Here is an 11,142-nt window from a genome sequence, read left to right on the forward strand (position 1 = left end):
AACTGGGCAGGGGAATATTTTTATTGTATAATTATAAGTGTATAGGACGAATATATATGTATTTGCGTGTGTATATACAATTTTCTCTCGCTTTATACAAACAGAAACACAATTTATACAATTCTGTTGTATAAAGCGAGAGAGGCGAGCACAGAGGGAGCGAGCGAGAAAGGGAGAGTGGCGAGCGAGAATTTGGAGGGAGAGAGGCGACTGGCAAACGTTTGCTACGGGGCGCAATTAAATCAAACAGTAGCTACTTCATTTATTTTAGATTATAAGTTTGTCATTCTGTACAATTATCCCATAATAGAACCCACGAAACTTTATATTTACTTTAATGACAATGGGGCGGGGCAGATACTGATTGGGTGGGTTTAAGGCTATGTGGGGTAGAACGGGTTGCGAATATGTGATTTTATGCGGGTTCAAACTTAATTTTAATTTTTTACATGCTGTAAAATTGATAGAACATTAGTTATTAAGATAATTTCTTTAAAGCTGCTAAAATATTCAAGATAATAAATGAAAATTGTTCAATAAAAATAATACAATTTCTTACATGTTCCCCAATTGACCTCTAAAAAATAAAATTTTAAGCCATTATCTATTAAATTAATATAACTCAATGAAAAATGAACTTATTTTTTGAATTTTATATTTAGTATCAGACTTAACTAAAAAAAGAAACGGAAAAGGGACAAAAATACTCTTGAACTATTTGAAAATGTTTAAATATATCCTTCATTCATTTATTGGGCTAAAAATATCCTTCAATCCACAATTTTGGTCCATTTCTACCCTAAATCTAACAACCTTTTTTAAGAAAAATTATTATTATTATTATTATTTATTACATGTCATTTTCTTATTGGATAAATTAAATCCTAACTCATTTAATTTTCTTCTACCCATCCATTTAAGTGCCCCATAACTCCAAACCCAATTAGAAGACCATTAAAAAATAGCATGATGGATTCTTTCTCCCTTAACCCCAAGCCTCTTTCTTCTTCTCTCTTTTTTTATTAAAAAATTTCAAGACTATTTTCTAACCTAATTAGAAAATGTATCATTTGATTGAAAAATAGTTTTGAAATTTTTTAATAAGAAAAGTGGGAAGAAGAAAGAGGCTTAGGGTTAACGGAGAAATAATTCATCAATCTAGTTTTTAATGGTCATCTAATTGAGTTTGGGTCATGAGCACTGAAATAGTGAAATGGGTGAGTAGAAGAAAAGTAAATGGGTTAGGATTTAATTTATCAAAATGACACGTAATAAATAAAAATAATAATTTTAAAAAAAGGTTGTTAGTTTAAAGGGTAGAAATGAACCAAAAAGGTGGATTGAAGGGTATTTTTAGCCCAATGGGTGAATGAGGGGTATATTTAAACCTTTTCAAATACTCTAAGGGTATTTTCGGCCATTTCCAAAAAAGAAAATATTAAGAAAATTATGCAGGGCGGGTCTATGCGGGACAGGGTAAGGCGGGTTGAAAATGAAAAAAATTGCTATGCAGAGTGGAGCGGGATGGAATGAATATTTTGCCGGTTAAGCTCAACCTGCCCCCCATTGTCATCCCTAATCTACTTAATAAAAGGTAATCTTATCTTATAATCAAACAAAATCGTCATTTCCAATTAGAACAATTTAATCCCCTTAAATTTATTTATGAAAGTAAAAATGTTCAAGATGAGAACATTTATCTTATTGATTTCATGTATATGAGTGTCTATGCAATTCTTGGTGGGACTGAGAATTTCATTGTCTCTTCCTTCTAAGTCAAAATGGTAAATTTTGAAGCTTTATTTACAATAAATTCAGTGATCGGAATGCTATAATGTCAGTCGTTCTAACTATTTTTCGTTTTGAATGAATTGTTATATTTTCCCCATGTTTTGAATTAATCATTTCTTTTATTTTTTTATATGGTTAATAACCTAATAACCAAACCGAACTAAATATCATAACAACCAAACCAATAAATGTATATTATATTTGGTTTCATTTGATTATGATAATTTAAAATTCAATTAAGTTGGTTTGATTTTGATTTTAACCAATAATCGATTCAAACCGACCCATGAACACCTTTTTTTGCCAAGTTTTTTAGAAGCCAAAAATGTTTTCTTCTTTTCCTAATTTCAAAAATATTTATTGTAGAGAGTTTGACTATTTGACCAAATATTTAAGAATAAGAAAGAAATAAGTATGCGTATCAAGTATCAACCAAAGTTAATTCCATAAGCTAAAAAAAAGTATTATGTTTTTCCTCCAAAAATATTCTAGAATATTGATCAAACATATTATTGATATAATAAAATTGATAAAAATGATATTAATTATCTAAATACAAAAAAATATTTTTCCATAATTTTTAAAATAAATAAATTTTGAAAGATCAAACAAATTATAAAATTCTTATTTTAATGAGCAGGTTATCTGCAGCCTTAGCTAATGCTAAACAAGTAATTTACAATAGTGACGTGCAAGCTAATATGTCATTAAGAAAATTACTCCAATTGTATTAGAACACTAGTCTTACAGTGTTTTGGTTAAATTATTTTCAAAAGTAAAATTTCTCGAGGATGACGTGTACACAATTTTGTCCTTATGAAGGCATACAAGTTATTTCTGATAGATCCTCAGTTTAAGTAAAATATATCAATATCGAGAATTGAAAGGAAATATAGTAATGAAGAAGTCATGTTAAGAGCATGTTTGACATTGTTGTTGGGAGGTCAAAAACACTTATTTTGATGAAAAAACACTATTTTAAAAAAATGAAGATGTTTGGCAAACATATAAAATTGTTTTTAATTGGAAGCAGGAGGAGTTTTCTGTTGTTGGGAAAAAAGCTAAAAATATTTGCTTCTTAAAAAAAGAAAAAACACAAAATTATTTTTTTCATTGTGGTGAATTTTCATATGTAGTGATTTTAATTGTGGAATGATTTTTAAATTTATTTTGCTTGATATTTTAAATTTATATTAAATTATTATGTTAATATCATATTAATATTTAATTTAGTTTTTTATTTATCTATATATAATATTGATTCATAATTTAAATATGTAGATATTAATTTAATAAAAGTAAAATATTAAATCAATACTTTATAATAGATATTTAAAATAATTCTCTCTTTATAAAATAATCTTAATATTAAAAGTGCATTGATACTTGTCATTTTTCGTAATTTGACTCTCAAACGCACTTTTAAAAATAATTAGCCAAACACAATCTACTTATCAAAGACTCTTTTTAAATTAATTAATCAAACACAAATTGCTTTTTTCAAAAACACTTTTCTAAAAAGTCATTTTAGAAAGAAAAAAAAGTGCTTCTAAAAATAAGTTATTTTTAGCAGTAATGTCAAACAGGTTCTAAAAATAAAGTAGATGAGAACAATAACAACAATAAATAATACGATAATCGAAGCTTGATTAAATTAATTTTAATCAATTAAATTAGATTAGTACTAAAAGTCATCTGTTCACCAGCTAATTTAATACTTAATTGTTTAATGAGGAATCACTGACCACAACAAACACTGACCTAATTAATTTAATCATTTAATTAATTAATTAAGTAATCCTCTAAGCACCAGTAAAGTGATAGAAACCCCTCAGTTTATTGTATAATAAATATTCCATTATTGTGCCAACTGTAGCACCACTCAAACAAAACACTCATCTTTGCCTTTTTATATTTCTCAATATATTTATATCATTTTCTTTTCCTATTATTCTATGGTATATTCTCTATCACAAATTTTGTGATGACATTTATTACTAATCATGAAATTTAGAAAAAAAAATCATTAATATTGATTATCTAAAATTAGAATTACATATTTATATAACAATAAATTTTATTTTATTTTAAAATAAAAAATTTAAAGTAAATAAATATTATTATTGTTTATACAAATTTAAAAATTATGTCACAAAAATGTTTGTGTATAGTTGTATAAAAAGTTATACATCGTATGCTAATGAGAAAAGTGGCCCAAAGCAACAACAAAGAAACTATTCTTTAATTGATGAAAAATTCTCTAAGTAATTAATGTTTTCAAATATTTTGGTCGAATTGACATGAATTTAAAATTTGAAGTTTATAAATTATCGCAATCTCAAATTATTATATAATAATAATTAAGTTTATAAATAAATATTTAATTATAGGTATGAATAACTCACTTAATACATATAGCAAAAGTTTAAACAAAAATTATGAAACTCGCATATTAAATATTCTCTTTTTGTTTCTGTTTGTTTGTCCTATTTATTTTTAGTTTGGTTAACAATTCTTTAGTTTAACTTTTCATATAACATGTTTAAGATCGTAAGTTTAAATTATATTTTGGTGCATTATACATATCTTTAATTCAAGATCACAAAATTCGATAATCTTTTTTACATTTTTAAATTATGTATCAAATTAAAATAAGATAATTAAATTGAAACGGAAGAAATATTATATCCGGCCACACTTTGATGCACCATTATATAGTGTTTATTATATTATATTCGTTTTCATATTATATTGTAGAGTTTTTTTTATAAACGACAAGATAGTAGTTGAATATTGTAGGTGCATGTCTCTTGCATTTTTTTTCCTTTATTAGAAGAATTAAATTATTTTTAATTTGTTTGAGCAATTATGGGCATTATTGTTTGTTTTAATAAAGTTAATTTATTAGTATGTTTTTTCTGACCTAGTCAAAAAGTCTTGACTGATTATAACATTTTTATCTTTTCCTTTGAAAGAAAATCTGTCATTTTCCTTTGAATTTCTTCAGCCATATTATTGTTTTTTTTTGTCATTTTGAGTGAATTTATAAAGTTTTCAATTTCTTTCAAATAATATTCATCAATTTTTTGTAGAATACATGCTAATGTAACATTCAATATATAATTCTGTCTAAAATCCAACTTGTTTACACAATAGACCAAAGGAGAGTCTGTATCGTCGAATTGATCATTTTATTTTTAATTTTAAAAATTTAATTTATAGACACAAATAATATAATTTTTTTACGTGATTGGTGTATTTAACTTGTTTGTAGTTGCTTAGTTATTGGACCTTTAATTTGTTTTCTTTTTTAAGTTACTAATTTCACTTATTATAAACGAATACTTAATTATTGGAGTATTTTTTTTAAAAAAGTGATATGATAATATATTAGTTCATTTACACACTCACTATATTGTATATCATTAAACTCCAATTCCAAATCACTTGCAATATAGACCATATGGCACACACCATGTGAGAGTTTTTGGCCAAAAAATCCCTCAACTATACTCTAAATTTAAATCACATCCTTGCATTATCATAATGAACAAAAAACATCCCTCAATTATCTTTAAAATGGCAAGATTCATCCTTTAAATAGTTTTTGTTAAAAAACTAACGGTTGATCAACCCACAAATCCCCCATTTTGTTTGCTCCCATTCTTCTCTTAGCTTATAGTAGTAATAGATAATCCTAACTAAACTGAATGAGCTAGGAAGAGAGGTTTTCATCCTCAACTTCATAGTAGCAGCCAGGATGTTCCCGTAAAAAGTGAGTAAAATATTTCAAGTAAACTATTTTTCGCCCTATATAATTACAGATCAGATAAGCAACAAAATATTATAAGAAAAAAATGTATAATTTTCTATGTATTTCTTAAACAAATGAGGAAATTTGAAGTATGAAGGTAGTCTATTTTTATTTTATTTTTTGTGTAAATTTGATAAACACTAATGGCTGTATTTTTTAAAATATAAAAGTAACATATTTAGATATTACATAAAAAAAATACTCTTTTTGTTCCAATTTATGTGACGCTTTTCGCTTCTTAAGATTCAAATTATGTGAACTTTTTATAAATATTTTACTATGTATTTTTCATCATATTGACATGAGAAGAATTACAACTTTAATATGTGAAAACCCCCACATGTTTATCCATAGTTAATTCTAGCTTCATTTACATGAAAGAAAATGAGTTTAACAATTAGTTTCTATCAAGAAAAAAAATGAAAGGGTGAATCTGACCATTTTTTGGAGAGTTAAGGGATGTTTTTTTTGCTCATTATGGTAGTAGAGGGATGTTATTTAAATTAAGAGTATATTTGAGGGATGTTTTTAGCCAAAAACTCCACCATGTGAGCTAGTGATATTAAATTGTTAATTAAAATTAAGCTCAAATGATAAGAGTATATGACTTCTTTTACATTTGAATAATCAAACTCAATTTGAGGTGTGTAATTGGATAGATTAATTAAAAATTTAAAACCTTTCACTTGTTAATTAATTAGTCAGAAAATTTGATTTCGAACTTTGGGAAATGGGAACAGATTATTACATATTCTTGATATTACAACACAATAATCTTTACTAAATAATAAAAAAATTTCATTAAAAAATATTCAATAGCTATTACCACAAACATTATGATTGAATCGGTAGAAATAGTAAAAAAATATAGTAGCTAAGTATTGTTTTCAAATGAAAAAATTAGGAAGTTTTCATTATTTAAGTGAGAATACGTACGTTTTCCACTATATATTTTTTCAGTGAGCTGGCCTGGTTCAGTAGGAAATGAGTGAAAAATCATAGTTTATAACACAATTTTTTAATTGATTCGCGGTAGCGAAGATCTCTATTTGTAATAGTGAACAACAACAATAATAAATATATTCAGTGTAGTCTTATAAAGTAGAATCTGAAGATGGTAATGTGCACAGAGATCTCATCTCTTCTACTTTAGAGATAAAGAGACTATTTCTCATCAACCCTATTTATCGTTACGATAAAACATTAAAAAATACTAAGTAATATATAGAGAGAGATACATGAATGTACAAGTGTGTGTACATGCATGTACCATGGGATTTACAGAAAAAAAACTGTGGCCTATTATGTCTTTCACTTGGCCTGCATCCTTTGTGTTCCAATCCTTAAAAACATGATAATATGTCAATCCTATGAATGAAAATATATAATAAAGAAGGAAATGAATAATATGAGTATTACTACTATTATATATAGATAGCTACATGGGAACCATTTATTGTGTAACTGACAGAGAAGACAGGTTTTATCATAATATCTAGTAAATCAGATCTAGAATAGACAGTGCTAGATGGACTATATATATGTTTAATTATGTGTCGTAATTTGATATTTATAAAAGATTTAGATAAAACTAATTTTACTTTTTACTTTATTTTATACTTAGTTCCTTTTGTTTTAAAATAATTGTTACATTTTGTTTCTTGAGAGTTAGTTTAACTAATTTTTAAATTTGATTAGATTAATATAATGTCTTATAAATAAAATTTGAATATTTAAAATTATAAGAAAAATACATTAAGTTGTAATTTTTCTGATATCAATATGATGAAAAAATACATCTTAAATGTTGGTCAAAGTTTATATCGTTTAATTTCAAAAAGAAAATTGTGATGAGCATTTTGAAATGGAGACATTAGTAAATAATTTTGAAAATTACAAATACCTCAATAGAAAAAAAATATTTAGTAAAGATAAATTATATGTTACATAATGAAATCAAGGTAAAATAGTCAAAAATTCTCTTTTAAGAAATATATAAAAGAGAAACACGATAGATTATTTGTGACGGAGAAAGTTTATCTTCACATTCTTCTAAGCTGGTCACTGCTAGTTACATTAAAAGCACCATTTCTCCATGAATTCAGCAAACTCTATTTCCTAAGATTCTCTGTTCACTGTTCTAAAAATTGTTTATATCAAATACTAGAACTTCTTTTAATTCAATATAATATTCTTTCGTCTCAATATATGTGGTACTATTTGATATTAAACACAAATTTTAGGAGAGAAAAAAATACAAAACCTTTGAAATTTTGTAGTATAAAACAAATTGTGAACATTTACTTATGTATAGATCATTTTAGTAAGCGTAAAATGAAAAACTTTAAAGTTTAATATTTTTTAAATATTAAAAAATAATATCTTTTTTATAAAACATTCTAAATGCAGAATGAATAATTTAATATGTTGTTACTTGCAGGAAAAATGGCTTGTTGTACACTTTTTTCAGAAATAAAATGAGAAGGCATGTATCTTTTTTCTTTTCATTTTTTAATTTATTAATATGAATAAATAAATTAATAAATCCCATTAAATAGATTAGTTAAGTCTTGATACCTAATGTCATATGACTTTTTTATTGGCAGTTAACTCTGCTGGCATGAAGGAGACTTTTGAAATAAAATATCTTTATAAGAACATTTATCCTTTAAAATATTTTTTCTTGTGGAAAATAAGAAAGGAGAAAACCTAATACGTATATGTGTGGTGATTTCTTACTATTTTTTATTGTTTGGTGTATGTGTAAGTAAGAAAATATTTTTTAAAAATATTTATATTTAATTTAGTAAAATATTATAGAAGCGGTATGAGTAGCTAGCTAGGAGGAGCACAAAGTATACGAACCATCCAAAGAAAATAACATAGGGAAAAGGAAATTAATAAAAAAGAGAGAAACCTAAAATAATATAGTAGAAATATAGGATTTTTTTCACCGTAAATCAGTGGAAAATATGTTACAGAACATGATTTTTCTATTTATTTTTCACCGAACCAACAGCTCACCAAGAAAATGTACGGTGAGAAGTAAACTCTCACTGAAAGAGTGGAAAAACTTCCTAATTTTCTCATATGAAAACATTATACTATTTTTTCCTCAATTTAATCAAAATATTTGTGAAATAGCCTCTCAACAATTTTCAATGAGAGATTTAGTGGAAAAATAGTGATTTTTTAGCCGTGATAAAACCACTAACAAAATTACTCAAAAATACTTTCCTTATCAATTAAAAAAAAAAACAAGAATATGATGAGGAGGAGAACTAGAAGAAGAAGAAGATTGAAGTAAGGGGAAAACCCCCATCATGATTTGAATAAAATTCAAAGAGAAAATTAATATACATAAATTAGACCTCAAATAACTTCTTTAAATATTTTTTTTTTACCATACAACATAATCAAAAGGAAGAAGCTAACCTCTAAATCCTCTCAAACTTTTTTTTTTTTTTTCATTTCTTGAATTATTATTATTATTTTTGTCATAATTAAATTACCTCTAAATTAAAAAGGAGGGCGTCCATGTGCCCAACCAAATGCTTCATGGTTCATTTGTCCACCATTTGGTAGTAAATTTGGTGGCAAATTATATACTGGCATATTTGATGATGGAATATCACCCATACCACCACCACCACCACCACCTTGTTGTTGTTGTCCTCCACCACCACCACCACTTCCTCCCATTCCCGGTGGCGATCCACCACCACCAAGTTGTCCTTGTGCCGCCGTTCCACCGCCTTCTTCCTCCTCCTCCAAAGGTAGCCTCTCATATGTTGCATTAGAAAAAGTTGATGCAATTACCATAACTGGTCCGGAAGCCACTAAAGACCCTACTACACTTCCTCCCACAACTTGTCCTTGTCCTCCTGCTAGGTATATAGTCAACCCTGCATCGAGACATAATATAATTAAGTAATTAATAAAATCGCACTCCCCCCAAACAATTCATCAACATAGTAACAGAGCAGATAAAAGACGTGTTAATACATAACACAACTAATTAAGTAATTAATAAAATCGCACTTCCCCCAAACAATTCATCAACATAGTAACAGAGCAGACAAAAGACGTGTTAATACATAACACAACTAATTAAGTATTTTGTAGTTAGATGTGTGATCTCTCAATGTTTGTACCCTGAAATAATGGTCATACAATTCAACATGAAATTAGAGCAAACACAACATAACTAAATTATATATGCAATTAAAAATACGTTATTTTTAACAGTTTAAACTCGTAGATAAGCTGATATATCATCACACAATTCAACATGAAATTAGAGCAGACAAATAACATGTTGACAACATAACATAACTAAAAGTGTGGTTATCTCTATAAAAGTTTGACTGAAATAGTCAGATGAGATGTTTACACAGTTCAACAAGAACAACCTGTTGATCCAGGAGGGGCGGGTCCAGGTAAGAAAGCTCCGGTCAACGATAAGATCTCGAACCGGCCGTGTAATGCCATGACAGCTCCAGGAGCAGATGGTTGTCTTAGGGTTACATTAGTGACAGTTCCAGTAGCACTCAAAACACAAACACCTCTTTGTCTTTTCCTAGCAAATTGAGCTATACTTTCTGCCACATCAGCTCCATTAGCAACTTCCATTACGTGGCTTCTAAGCGCGTTAGGGCTATCCCTTGTAACAAATATTGGTGGTTTAGGTTTGTTCTTTGAGCCAGCTGGTCGACCTCTAGGTCGACGAGTGGCTACTTCGACTGCACCCTCTTTAGGGTCGTCGCTATGGTCCCTATCTTCATCATGACTACCACTACCACCACTATTATCGTTCATTGATACGCCTAGATCTGGCTTCTTGAGAGAAGGCGAACCCGCAGATGATGATGTTTCAACTCCTTGTAAATCTACTTGGCCTGTCCACCATGGGTTTGACATGTTAGAACTCAAAGATAGGGTTTTAATTTCTAGTGAAAAAAAAAAAGAAAAAAAATTCTTGAAGTCTATAGCTAATTTTACAAAGATTATTGAGAATTTGGGACTAGGGTTTTTTGTTTGTTTGAATAATTCAACAAGGATCTAAGCAAGGAGCTAGAGAGATGATCATAAGAGGAGAGAGAGGGGGGGAGAGAGTGATGATGATAATTAAGAAACAAGGAGAGAAAGTGTTATAACTTATAAGCTTTGTGGGTTTATATTTGTTTATTATAAGCTTTTTTTATAATTTTGGGGGGTGGGGACCAAAGGCGGACGTGAAATGTTATTTATGAATTCAACTAATTAAACTTGATAAATTTCGTTCAAACATATCGATTTATAAGTTTCGAATTCTGAATTCGCAATTTGGGTATTGGGGACTTTAGGAAACACACGAAGATCACACAAAAAGGGGTTGGGATTGTGGAGACTAAAGGCGGACATAAAATGTTATTTACGGATCAACTGAATTCAATAAATTTTGATTATACTAATTTAAAAGTTGAAATTTATAAATTTCAAATTCTGAATTCGCAGTTCGGTTGATGGGACTATAAGAAACACACGAAGACACAAAA

General features: G+C 27.8%; 1 protein-coding gene across 2 annotated transcripts; it reads right to left on the reverse strand.

The window, feature by feature from the left end:
* Positions 1-6,679: 6,679 nt before the first annotated feature.
* Positions 6,680-10,750, reverse strand: LOC102604198 (AT-hook motif nuclear-localized protein 20-like). Of its 2 annotated transcripts, XM_015310264.1 has the most exons (3): positions 10,018-10,750; positions 9,118-9,510; positions 6,680-6,947 (listed from the first exon to the last, which is right to left on the reverse strand). In XM_015310264.1, the coding sequence occupies exons 1-2, from the start codon at positions 10,523-10,525 to the stop codon at positions 9,125-9,127; spliced, it is 894 nt and encodes a 297-aa protein (XP_015165750.1). In that variant the 5' UTR covers positions 10,526-10,750; the 3' UTR covers positions 6,680-6,947; positions 9,118-9,124. The 2 variants fall into 2 exon arrangements, with proteins under 2 accessions (XP_015165750.1, XP_006350955.1); XM_006350893.2 differs by lacking the exon at positions 6,680-6,947 and having other exon boundaries at positions 8,971-9,510.
* Positions 10,751-11,142: the final 392 nt, after the last annotated feature.

Source organism: Solanum tuberosum, unplaced genomic scaffold (assembly GCF_000226075.1).
Source record: "Solanum tuberosum cultivar DM 1-3 516 R44 unplaced genomic scaffold, SolTub_3.0 scf00131, whole genome shotgun sequence".
Classification (NCBI taxonomy): Eukaryota; Viridiplantae; Streptophyta; class Magnoliopsida; order Solanales; family Solanaceae; genus Solanum; species Solanum tuberosum.